Raw genomic sequence first — 12,978 nt, 5'->3', positions numbered from 1 at the left:
GGTCCCAAGTGAGTACAGTTGTCCTAGTAATATACAGTGATGCCTTAGTGCCGTGGTCCTCGCTGTCCAGTGCGGGTGTCTCACAAACCACTGGGAAAGTCAACGGTTAAGTGCTTTGCAAAAGGACACCTTGAAGATGATCGAATTAGCTGAGACCATTCATCATTTACGTTCTGGCTCCCACATTTTTCCAGTTAACAAGCTTCTGGGTCCAAGTCTCCTGCTTGACCCTGTGGGCAACTGCTTCCCACTGTCTGCCTCAAGTCCAATGCTGTATCCTAATTTGCTGCTGCTGGTTATCAAAGTTGTTCCCTCGAAGCAACACAAAATATAATGATGCAAAAGAGTCAAGCTCACTTTTTCACATTGTACAACATCCCTGGATGATAATTGAACATAACACTATAGTACAGGTCACTTCATTTCAAAGTAGCGAAATGTTTTGGCACAAGAATCTTTAGATCTTTCAGTGGTATTGCACATGAAGAACCCTATTTCCCCAAGATTCAACCATTTCCTTCAGATGTTGTTTAAGGCCTAATGATCAAGTTAGAGATTTTACAAACTCTCTTGTTAATTCCCTTGCCAATAAGGAAAGCCAAACTTAACTACTATATCTGAAAATGGAATTTAGCATGACATGACATCCGTAATAATTAGGCTTCTTTCCCATGCATGAAATACAGTAGAGTGTTTCCGCTCAACACAATATCCACCATCATGAGCCAAAATCACTATATTATCTGTAATTCTAATTTCCTAAAATGAAAACAGTTTCTAGCAGACTGTGAAAAAATGTCAGAAGTGAAAACAAGTAAAACACAAAATCATGTTTAAAAAAATGCTATCTGGAGAGCAGCTACCAGAAAAAAGAAAATCAATAATGGAATATAAAGTGCCTCCCATCAGATCTCTTATTTGATTGATTTTGTCAGTTAATATCATCTCTCTACTTTAAGGACAGAAAACTTTATTTCTCAACAGGCTTGAAATCTGTGCACATTCGAATCAGCGGAGCGTCTTCTGCTCTGTACTGCAAAATCACACTCTCCTATATAGAATCAATTCGACAAACTCAAGTTAAAGTAATATTAAAAACAGCAACAACAGGTAAAATAATCTACATCAGCTCTGCCGTCTAACTCTATTCCATTTCCTTGTTCGTGCTACCTGCAGAAAAACAGAGTGGGAATACTGGCTCGGACTGAACAGGCTGACAGCCACCAAACTAGAGTTGACCAGAAATTCTACTCAAACTTATTCCATTCCCAACAGCCAACTGCGACAGGCCGTTTGCCTACAGCTTAGCCAGCCCCAAACAAGACTGACAGTTGACAGCTAATCTCAGTTCATGCTGGCCATCTCCACTGAGAATGGCTGGTGATAGCAACACTTCGTTCAAGGTAACTCTTCTACATCCATAGGAAGCTCGCTGACTGAAGGCCTTTGTCTTTCCCTGCCAATAAAGGCTCGCTTCTACCACGTGGTGCACACAGCATCATATGCAGTAGTTCTGTTGGTTAAACAGAACAGTGGGTTTGTTTTTGTATTTCATCTGCAAACGCCAAGAAGGCACTAAACCTAGATAACCAAGTGCACAAAAACAACCCAGAGGCAAGTTGACAGTGCAGCTTCAGGACAAACGAATGCAGTGGACCAGTTCCAGATGGAGACCAGACATTCACTGATGTACCTAACAAAAAAATAGTGAGAAATCAAATTTCAGGGGTACTTATTCCGTAGAGGGTATCTGAGGATGATGATAGCACTCCTTTACATCTGAAGGAAACTGGTCTCATCTTATGTTTAAATTCCGTTTCAAGAACTGTGATCGATTTACTGAGAAAAAAAAATGATGAACCAGCTCAAGGAAAATATAGACACTCCATCAGATAATCAAACAGAATAATCAATTCTGTATGACTTTTACAAATGGGTAAACAGTACCACTTAAAAGCTTGCTTTTAATGAGGTTTTAAATCCAACTGGTTGTACTCATCGCCCCTGACAAAAGCTCTGGATCTGCACTAAGCTCTGCATCTGGCCATCTTAACTGCTCACCTCACGTTAGAGAAGCGCCGTCGCAGCGAACACATTTAACCAATTGGTTTAACAACCCACTCTAATTCTGAGCAGCCATTGGACGGAAGCTATTAACCCGCCAGTTGGCCACATGATTGATTCATTCATCGGCATAAAATGACCACTGAGCTAATGACAAAGAGAACAAAAAAGAAATCAATTTTCTTTCCCTTTGACTTTAAACAGAGATAATGTCAATTCCTTTGAGGGGCTTTGATCCGTTAAGCGCTGCATTATTGATTGACATTAACAGGAAGCCTCATTTAGAATGAGAAAGGACTGACTAACTGCCTTGTCTGAGTGTCCCGCTGGTTGGCTGGTGAGACTAGATCAGAGGGTTAAATAAGTGAAATGTTTAAGCCTAATCGTTGTCTATCCTGGATTTGTACAACGTGAGAAAACGATGACCCTTAAGTGATTTCGGAGAGACAGAATAGGGCAGGGGGAGTTCCTTCCCACTCAGCAGCACTGAGATATTGATGAAATTCAAAGCTGCTTTAAAAAAAGTCACGATTCTGTTTGTTGACTCCCTCTTGACTTGAAGTGACTGGATAAACACTGAGCGGTTCTAATGAAAGATTGTGATTTCAGGTCAGTGAGCTTGTAAGTCTTTCTGTGTCACCCTGGCTCTACTTTACTCTAATTTTTCGGTTCATAAACCTGGGGGGGGGGAGGGTATCACGAAGTATACAATACGGGCAGAAACTGCTATCTTGATGCAATTTGGCATTCTGACAGTGTCAATATGTGATTACAGTTTGCACAAGTCTCTAATGTGTGGGTCACATTTGAGCATCACAAGCATAAATATAAGCAGCAGGACTCTCACAGAAACTAGATAATCAAAAACCAAATAATTACCATAGTCATCGACCTAATTAATGTATTAATATACTGCTTCTGCACTCAGGGAGCACTCGGTCTGGTAATGAATTAACATTTATTTAGACACGGAGAAATTAAAATGCACACCTTTCAGCAGTGACAGGTTTTAATTTTCTGTCATGTAAATTTTAATACTGCTGCCATTTGAAGGCTTAGACCATCTGTGGTGGCATTTGTGGTGCAGCAGTTATGGGCAGCTCTTAAAGGTTTTTTTACCGTGAATCACCTGCAGACGCATCATGTGTGTTAGTGTCATGTTAGTGACTACTAGCTAGCTTATTAATCCTGCGTTTCCTCCTGTTTTCTGCTCGTCTGTGCCTTCTCTGCTGTTGGCCTTAGAAGAGCTGCAGACGTGTGCACAATCCCCACGACCGAGGCGGCACCAGACTTTATTGTGAGGCGGTGTTAGATGGGAACTTGTGCCTAACTGCATCTGCACTCCCCCTCCCGCGGCCTTCCACCCTGTTGTTCGACTGAAGATTATCTACACCCAGATTTGGAAGATATAAGATGGCATTATCGCAGACCTGCACGAAAAGAAAATATCTCTATAAATATTCTTCAAGCTTGTCAGTCTGTTTGAAACGCACTTGATGGCGATGCACATACTCATGGAAATTTATCTTGAAACAAAAATCTAATTTAGATTTAGATTGTTTTTTTTAAACATCTGTGCTTACCTCAACTTCTTTTTCTACATCTGTCAGACTGATTTATTGCTGAGACTCTGTGAATGTGAACCACAGCGGAATATCTTAAGGCTTCTCAGTGGCAGGCCTATTCTGGGATACTTATTGATAAAAGAGACTAAATTTGACTTCAGTTTGTCTAATCATGGCTGAAACCTGAACGACAATGAACCCTAAATGACTGTAATCAACTCCCTTGCAGAAACACAATTTTAGTGCCACGGAAAGAAAACAAATCGTGACCTTCTATAGTGAATCTGACTGAGCTTTTGTTTCGTTTTTTTTTTTCTCCCCACTCTCATGAAGATTCAGCAATTCTTTGTGGAACTAGAGTGTAGATCTCAAGGACTCTTCTACAAACAGTTTCCAACAGCATTAGCCTCCTTCATTAGTGATGACCTGTGAATGGCTGTTCGACAGGTGAACAATAAAGCAGTGGATCTTCTCTCTGCATTCTTGGTCTTTTACTATTTTGTCAATAAAACATTTCCTGGAAGTGATAGTAATAGATTGTCCAAGAATTAGAGCAGCTCATCTGACCATTACCTGTACTGACCAACGGTTGAACCCATCTTGGCTATTCAAACGCACTTAATGAACATGGGTTTCATTTATCTGCGACACTAAAGTCACGTTTACCATAAAACGTCTTGATTTTTATCAATAATTTAGGATTATAAACTCATCATGGGCTGCAAGGTGGAACGGTGGTTAGCACCGTGGTTAGTGGTTAGCACCGTTGCCTCGCAGCAAGAAGGTTGCCGGTTCGCATCCCGGTGAGGACACCCGGGATCTTTCTACGTAGAGTTTGCATGTTCTCCCTGTGCAGCGTGGGTTCTCTCTGGGTTCTCCGGCTTCGTCCCACACAGTTGAGGTTAATTGGTGATTCTAAATTGTCTGTAGGTGTGAATGTGAGTGCGCTTGGTTGTCTGTCTCTAAGTGTGGCCCTGTGATAGACTGGTGACCTGTCCAGGGTGTCCCCTGCCTTCACCACAAGTCAGAGATAGATTTTGATGTTTTGCTACGGCCAAACTTTCTGACTATTTTGTGTGGAAAATGCAGTGACTTGGGTGTAATGTGTAAACAAAAGGCAGTACATAAGCAAAACACATCATGTACGCAGTCTTGTGTGTAGTACTACTCACCATAGATGAGTACAACTGACTCTTCAATGGCGTGTTGGTAGCTGAACTGAGAGTCAAGCAGCGCTCGGCTGACAAAGGAGCCATAGTAGGTGGACTGGTACCAGCCCACATGCAGATGGTCAATGTTGACGTGACGCAGGGAACGCATCATCTCCATCTGGTACTGAACTAGAGGCAGAGAGAGAGGTGGAAATGGAAAGTGAGGGAGGAAAAGTCAGAGAAGTGGGACAAAGAGGGAAAAAAACAAACATTAATTCAGAATGAACTTCATTGAAATCAGTTAAAAAATAAAAAATAAAAAGTCTGAATATCTGGTCTCCATCTGGAAGTGGACATGGTGTACGAACAGAGGGAGGAAAAGAGGCACGGAGACGATGTGAGAAACATGAGAAATATGGTGGAAAACAAAATAAAAGAAAACAGGATGTGAAGGACAAATGTACTGAAACTGAGAAAAAACAAAGGCTTCATCTTCTGTTATCAAGTGGTTGTGGATGAGATTTCTAAAACAAACATCAGCTGGGATCACCGGTCAGCCCTTCATCCTTTATGTCAGTAAATATATCCTGGTATGGAGAAAAAGGCAAGATGGATACAAAGACAGGCTTCAGCTGCTGGAGAGTGGGTGAGATACATTACAGGGAGAGACATTTCATTACGGCAGACACATCCTAAGGATGCGCAGCCACAAATACAAACAACCTGCCTTGCTGGCTGTAAGTAACAACCAAAGCAAGCGAGCAAAACAGTATCTCTATGCAGGCTAGCTGGAGGAGGTTGATAAATCAGGTTGTGATTGGGCAGCTGTGGCCCCCTAGACCCCAGTCTGTGGAGCACATCTCTCTCCTGCTGGGGCTGTTAACAAGAACAAACTGGGGAGGTGGAAGAGAGGGAGGGTGGAGAGCAGAGCAAAGATGGAAAGATGTAGGACACTGAAAAGATATGTGGAAGGTGTTAGAGTGGGGGGAAAGGAAGAGAAATAAGAGGGAACACATAAAAGAGGAAAAAAGGGAAAAAAGAAAACAGAATAACTTCTATCAAAACACACTAACATTTAATTTGATCACTTGCAGGAATCAAAAAGGCCCAGAGCAGCATTTTGGGAATGAGTTCAGTCTTAAGCAGTGCATGCAATACCTTCTGGATTAGCTGCAATAACTGAACTCATCTTTAAACAAACACAAGCGCTTCTTGCTGCACCGACACAGAAAACAAATGGCAAAGGTCTGCTCACAATTAAACTTTTAACTCCAAGCCAGAGTGCAACATGAGGAGAAGAGCGGGGCTGAGGGAGCCACTTCCCTCTGACAATACCATCGCACTGATTTTCAACAACATCTGGATTGAAACCCTGGATGGGGACAGACGGGCACAGAGGCCCTATTCACAGCCTGTCCTGCTAGGATGGACTGGATGTAACAATCTTCCCTTTTAATCTCGCCTTTTATTTGGTGATTGACATAGTCAGTGAGACAAAGGCAAGCGGAATAAATGGTGAGTGGAATACAGGGGGAGGAGGATGAGAAAGTAGGAGAGGAACTGAGGAAAATGTGGTGTATGAGGGGGAAGACAGAGATTGCAAACTGCAGCAATTCCGAGCCGAACCACAGGAAGAAAAGGTGTCAGGTGGCGTCTGGCACCGTGTGTGGCTCTTAGCTGTGAATCTTGTGCCTCGTTTTCACAAAGCTCTGTGCCTGTATGTCAACTGGAAGTCCATGCATTCCTATTGAGACCTCCGAGATGTGTTTGCAAAACTCCACTTTACGCTTTATTATTCCGTAATTTGCAACAAGCATGCTGAAAAAAGTGAACTTTAGCAGAGGATTTCAGGGAGGCTGCACTGTGGGGCCTGAAAAGATGCTGACAATCAAATGGCGCAGATGCATCATTACAAAGTTTTCAGTTAGTTTAACACAAGCTAGCTGTGTAACGTACATGCATTGTGCATACATTGGTTAACAAATTTCACAACACTGAAGGACAACCTGCTCATTTATTTCTCATCATGCAATATTGCCCCCGTTTCTGTCACTGTAATGGGATCTGTGCACATTTCTGCATCTCCCTTGTATGTTCTTGTAAATTTTTCTGCCTTTTCTTTCTATATTTTTTTACCTTACTTTATTTTACCTTCATTTTATACCCTACCCTAATATTCTGTGTTGTCTTTTTGCTTTTGTTTACCCCCTTTGTCGAATATTCATGCTGCTGTAACAACTGAATTTCCCTCTGGGGATTAATAAAGTCAAAGTCTAATTCTTAGTGCAGACTCCTTAAAACTGCACAGCATAAACCTGATTACATTAGCCTCTTCCCATGTCTGTCACAAAGTTTGCATCCATCTGCAAAGAAGTGTATGTTTTGCGCTCAATCCATATATTCTACAGAACTGGGAACACCAAACAAAGTTGTGTTGAAATGAGGTGTTACGCATAGTAGTAGCAAACCCAAAGGAGATGTGTGGGTATATTGCAGTTGATTGAGAAAAAACAGCTGGTGGGGGAAGCAGGCGAGGAAACAGTCAAGTCTGTAATCTGACTCTGTAGTGACAAATGAAAAGTAGGTGAGAAAACATGGAGTGGGAGAAGCAGGTAACAGAAGAAGCAAAAGACAGAGCATGAGGAAGGAAGGGAGTAGGAGTGACAGACTGAGAGGAAGTCTGTTGGAGAGTGGCTCGGCCAAGGGGCAGGCTAGCAGCAGACTCCAAGATACACAGAGCTCAATGGAGAGGGAAGGTAGCCTGCCACCCAACTACTGTATCTGTCTCTGCACTTCTATACCTATCAGTATGGGTACTTACCTCCCCAGCGCCACTGATGCGTATACCTGCCCCAACACCCTATCATTAGCAGGGAAATTGTGCACAAAGTGATCTGTCTCTGAAGCAAAAGCTGAAGGCTGGAGGATTGACAACAGAGGCAGGAAAACCAATCAACCGTCTCTCCTCCTTTATCCAAACGGCAACTCTCTTCCCAGTTGTTTAAAACCTTCATTCATGTTTACAAAGTCTAGATATGTGGCTACAAAATCGCCAATTTTGTTGCTTTTTACAAAATATACAGTTATCACTTATTTGAGCTCTAATTTCTGTTTATTTCATACTATATCGTAGATAGTTGAACTCTAAAATTCAAACACCCACTGTCCACTTTCAAAGTCCGCTTTGGTTCAGCAATCTAGGAACTGGAAACCCTTTTCTATTCACCTGCTATGCATTAGTCTGTTAACCCACAATTCATTCAAGAAAACTACAAAGTCATTGATATATCTTTCGTGTGATGATACAGTTAAATTCAAAATGAAAAGCTGTGTCAAAATTCTTCTGAGTGTCCTTGACATGCATGCACAGCTCGGTTCTTTTCAACTGCCGACAGTAAAGCAGAGACTCGGCTGTGAAAAGACGCTGATCTGGGGAAGGTTGAGGAAAATATTTTAATTGCTGAGTATTTCAAAAGCACATAGCAGACTGCAAATACATTTAAAGAACATTGATTTCGACAGTGTTTTCCCAGTTCTTGTAGGTCAACTGAGCAGCTCAGAGTTCCCAAATAAAGACGAGTCCATGAGTTCACACGCACAGCGAGAGATTCTTGGCAGAAATCAAAGCTCATTCTACAGGGACAGTTACATGTAGCACATTTTTTAATTAGTGAGGAAAACAGATAATGAAGCCAAAAGGGTGGGTCGTGGCTGAGGTTCCTCTGAAATAAAAAAAATATATTTCTGTTTGGATGATTCATTACTGAACTTTTTGAATTTTGCAATTTTTAGGGAGGATTTATGCTCTACTTTGCCAAAGTGTGCAGCTAAACCACATAAAAGCCCAACCAGGGACAGGAGTTGAAAATAAGCTTCATGCTATACACTCTATATGCAGTACAGCAGATGTTTTCTTTGTAAAAATGCATGGTCTCTGATCAAATAAATAAATAAATGGAATCAATAGCACAGTTTCAGTTTTACATTTGAATTTTCTGTGTATTTCTGTAATTTAAAAATGCATATTTAATAGCTGTAAATGATGAAAAAAAATGAAAGCTTTGTGTATTTGATATAGTATATCATCACTTTCAAAGAACGCAGCAAGAAATTTTTGCATTTGAATCAAATGCTGTATTGACATTGACCGTGCAAAAGGAAGCAAGTGGCTCAAACATTGAAGAAAAAAAATCTACAGTCCTTCCATTAATTTACATTCAAGTCCACACTGGCTTTACACCGACTGACTTGCGTTCTGCCCATCTGGATGACACTCAGCTTCCACAAGAAACTCAAGCAGACAGGCAGACTTACAAACAAACCGCGCCACGCTGCAGTCAGGTCAGAAAGAAATAGACACATGCAGACAACCAACTGACTTTCAGCCTGATAGCTAAACTGAGATTCAGATGGCTGAGTGAGACAACAGGCCAGTGACAGGCCAGCCAGCTCATCCACCACAGATCTAATACAAAGCACAGAGCCTTGTAAATGCCACCGGATCACTACCTTGTTTGTTCATAAACCATGAATTATAGCTGAGAGGGGGAAAAAAATAGCAAAATAAACTGTGTGACCATCACAGGTGTGTAAACCCCGCAATATATTGAAGTGCTAAAGCCTCTGGAGATCTCACAATCTGTAGAGTAAACACGTAGGAGTAAAAATAAAAAAGACAATTATTTTTATAGCCTTATAATCTTTTACCGGTAACAACATTTTCAAATCTTTTTATAGATAAGAATCTCTAAAAGAAAATATTACAAAAGACAAAAACACACTAGAAGCTGTAATAGCCGAGGCAGTTTTTGCTCTGATGGCCAGTTAATTTTCAGAATTATTTTGCATTTAAAAAAATAAAAATCTTCTTATTATAATGTATTGAGTGACTTATGGTTTAATAAGGAAAATGTGCTATAAGAGATATGATTATGAAAACAGTTAAAGTAAAAAAAAAAATGACCCTGAGGGCACAAAGAATCATTTATTACATGGAGACAATTTATATTTCCTGTATGGCAAAATGAAGAAGAAAAAAACAAAAAAAAGGTGACGGGAAGGTCTGTGTTCTGGTTGAGGTAATCTGAATTGTGATATGTGAATAAATGATATTTTTCAATGCTTCGGCTGAGGTGGAGGCGACCTTATGTAAAGCACTTAACCCGCAGATCACAGACGCCCGACTAAAATTCAAGAAAAGCAGCTTGCTGATAAACATATGAGAGCACATGCTGCCATGAATTAATGATTTTGTAGAATGCAGGCAGAAATACATCGCAAATGTCTGTGCTCCTCTCTCGCCTTCAGCAGCCACCATGGGTCCTGTTTCATGAGGTTCCTGATATGGTAAAATTACAATTCCTTTGTGTGGGTCGTGCCCAGGAACAAAAACATAGGTCTCACCATGACAGGCTAGTTGAGACACCCTTTATATGGTCTTTTCAAAAATAGACAGAAACAGGACTTCTTGCATCCCACTGCTGTATTACCAGGGCAGCTGGTAATATTCTGTGGACATAACGGCAGCATTAGCCTGAGAACAGCCAATTTAACAATATCATCAAGGCGCGGAGGTGGGAGCGTGCGCCACCATTTGCTATTCCTCACTCATTTCTGCTGCCCCGCCGCCTCGCCTATCAATCAATCTGGGTCCCGAGGCCAGACGGGGAATGAGTCTGCCCATTCCCTTAGTGTCGCTTGATTGTGTGTGTGTGTGACAGGAAAAGGAGCTGCGGCGGCGGCGTGCGTGCATACGACAGAGACAAAGTGAATGTGTGTTTAAAGGAGTATGTGTGTTAAGTAAAGGAAACAGAAAATGGACAAAGAAGCTGGACGTGATGCAGAGTGTGAATGCATGATGTGGGAGAGAAAGAAAGCATTTCTTGTGAGTGAGCAGGTGTGTGTGCTTAAATATGTGGAAAACGCAGTGGGGAGGAAAAAAATAAAGATGTGTGAAGCCTGAGGATGGCATGTAGAGCACGCTGTACATCTAAAGTGAGAGTGTATGTATGGGAGGGGGGTGGTATTTATCAGCTAGGAGCAAAACCACTCACCTTGGGCTATAATGGTAAGAGTCATAATCAACAAGACACTGTGTGTGTGTGAGAGTGTGTGAGTTTCTTCCATGAACCAGACAGATAGTCCATACTCTAATACTCAATGACACGAGGTGAACTGCATTGGACCTTGCATGCTGCTGCAGGCCACAACATCTCGATGCGGCCAGCGAGATGTGTGCGAGTGTGTACGTGTCTATGAAAGTGAGGAAGCACGTATCCGTGTGTCACAACCCATTCTAATCACCACCTTGACAGGCTGACGGGGCCTTGCCTGAAAAGTCTGCCGCGGTTTAACACGCACGCGCATTTGCCCGCGTACGCCCAAGTTTGCATCCGCCAACGCCGAGCTGGGCAGACGGGTAATAGAATAAAACTGTGTCAAATGTCGGAAACTTGCAGAGCCACAAGTCCTTTACCCTTCATTTCCCTCCACTACTTCTTGAACATGGTGAAAGGAAAATGAGAGCAGCTTAAAAGGAGGCTGGATGGACCTATATGACCCCTATCAAAAATAATTTGATTACATTTTGTTGAAAAAAATCCCTCTTAAAGATGCAATAGAGTTTTTAAAAAAAGATGATTTTTTACATGTACCACTGATCAAGGAAAGTTTAATAAGCTAGTGGCCAAAAGAAAAATCTTCAAAGCTCGGTTTCAATTAAAAAATAAAACAGAAGTGGTGTTCAGCATAGTCATGGGAAAGTATTTCTTACCTTACTTAACCTACAGATAAAACATATTTCTGCTTTTTGTTGACCCGTCAATATCTTCTCAAAAACAACAGTGAAAACAAAAAGGACACATTGTGGATAATTGATAGGACTGCTAGTTTTGCTGGCTGCCCTAAATGACTAAATTCCTCTTCCTCGCCAGTGGCGCTCTGTGGTGACAGCCAACCGCGCTCATCTCAGCATTTCATGAATACTTCAGAGCCAAGAGAAAAACAAAACAAATGTTTAGGCGCATTACAATTTAAAGACACCTTATTCTACCAGAGTATTGCTGAGTGGAGAACGCTGTAGTTCCACGGCTGCCCCATTTTTTTTTATTTTTTTTTTGTCTCACCCTCAGGACTCAGCACAAGAACCCTAATTTAATGAGTCCACACTCTTGACCCATTCACTCAACACAGCTAACAACCCTCTTTTCTCTGCACTCTATTCTGACAGTCATTTACTTCACGACGCAGACTCCAAGTGGTTTTGTGAGGTAAAAACAGAGTGGTTCCTGCCATTTCGGTGTTTAGGCATCTATTTTGCAGATTTCTTTAAAAGCCTCTCTGACGAAGCACAAAGCATTCTATAAATACGCTTGGCTTTACTTTACCCCATATGCAACTACACAAAACACATCTGACATTGTCTACTATTGAGGACAAAAAGTAAAAGCTTCATGTTTGAAGGTCTAGAGACTGGATGCCTCTTCTGCCTCATTGTGTTTTCCTGTTTACCCTCCTCCTTTAACCTCGCGTCTCCTTTAAAAGTAATGGAGAGCAACTGTTGAGTTTAATGCACATATCTGCCCTTCTGGGTGAATTACAAATCACTTGTGATCTGTAAAGTCACAAACTTCTGAGCACCCAGTGTTTCATTCAGACACTGAGCATTTTTAGATCGATAGATTTCATTTTTGAAAGGAAAGCTCGGTCATCATGAAACGAACCGTAATCAGGCTACAAAGTGAAAATGATGTCCCCTCAATAAGTGGAAAGGGGGAAAAAAAGAGACATTATTATTCTCAAGAACAGTTTGACATTATCAAATGCGCTGCATTGTCTGTACCCTGCTCTCATGAGGTGCAACTCAGACAAAATCCAAAATGTTATCTATTCATTCCCACCCACACTACCCATGTGTACCAGAGATTTTAACATGATAAAGACAAAGATAACAGTATCTGAAAATACTGCTTCCTCTGTGAACAGCCGCCGAAGACATCGAGGCTTCAACAAGTTGTCAGGTCCCGTCTGAAGTCACATTTGTTTGGACATGCTTCTTTTGTCCCACTGGCACAACACAATATGCCAATTAGGCCTTAAGCTAACAAACACTGCCCCTGAGCGAGCTCAAGTGCTACCTACATATGCCTTGGATTGATTTATTTGTTCTCGAGCGCCTTTTCTGTGTCTCTCTCAAAGCA

At 41.5% G+C, this 12,978-nt stretch overlaps 1 protein-coding gene across 2 annotated transcripts in view; it reads right to left on the bottom strand.

Moving 5' to 3' along the window:
• The window catches only part of LOC103353830 (eukaryotic translation initiation factor 3 subunit H), a 58,249-nt gene that overhangs the window by 20,296 nt on the left and 24,975 nt on the right, over positions 1-12,978 (bottom strand). For both annotated transcript variants that reach the window (XM_008276989.1, XM_008276990.1), the window contains exon 3: positions 4,802-4,969. In XM_008276989.1, the coding sequence (XP_008275211.1) occupies positions 4,802-4,969 (168 nt within the window). The remainder of the gene's footprint in view (positions 1-4,801; positions 4,970-12,978) is intronic.

This window comes from Stegastes partitus, unplaced genomic scaffold, assembly GCF_000690725.1.
Source record: "Stegastes partitus isolate 25-593 unplaced genomic scaffold, Stegastes_partitus-1.0.2 Scaffold85, whole genome shotgun sequence".
In the NCBI taxonomy this organism is placed as follows: domain Eukaryota; kingdom Metazoa; phylum Chordata; class Actinopteri; family Pomacentridae; genus Stegastes; species Stegastes partitus.
Note: the sequence above shows the minus strand (reverse complement) of the source record. Positions and strands in the feature narration are given on the sequence as shown.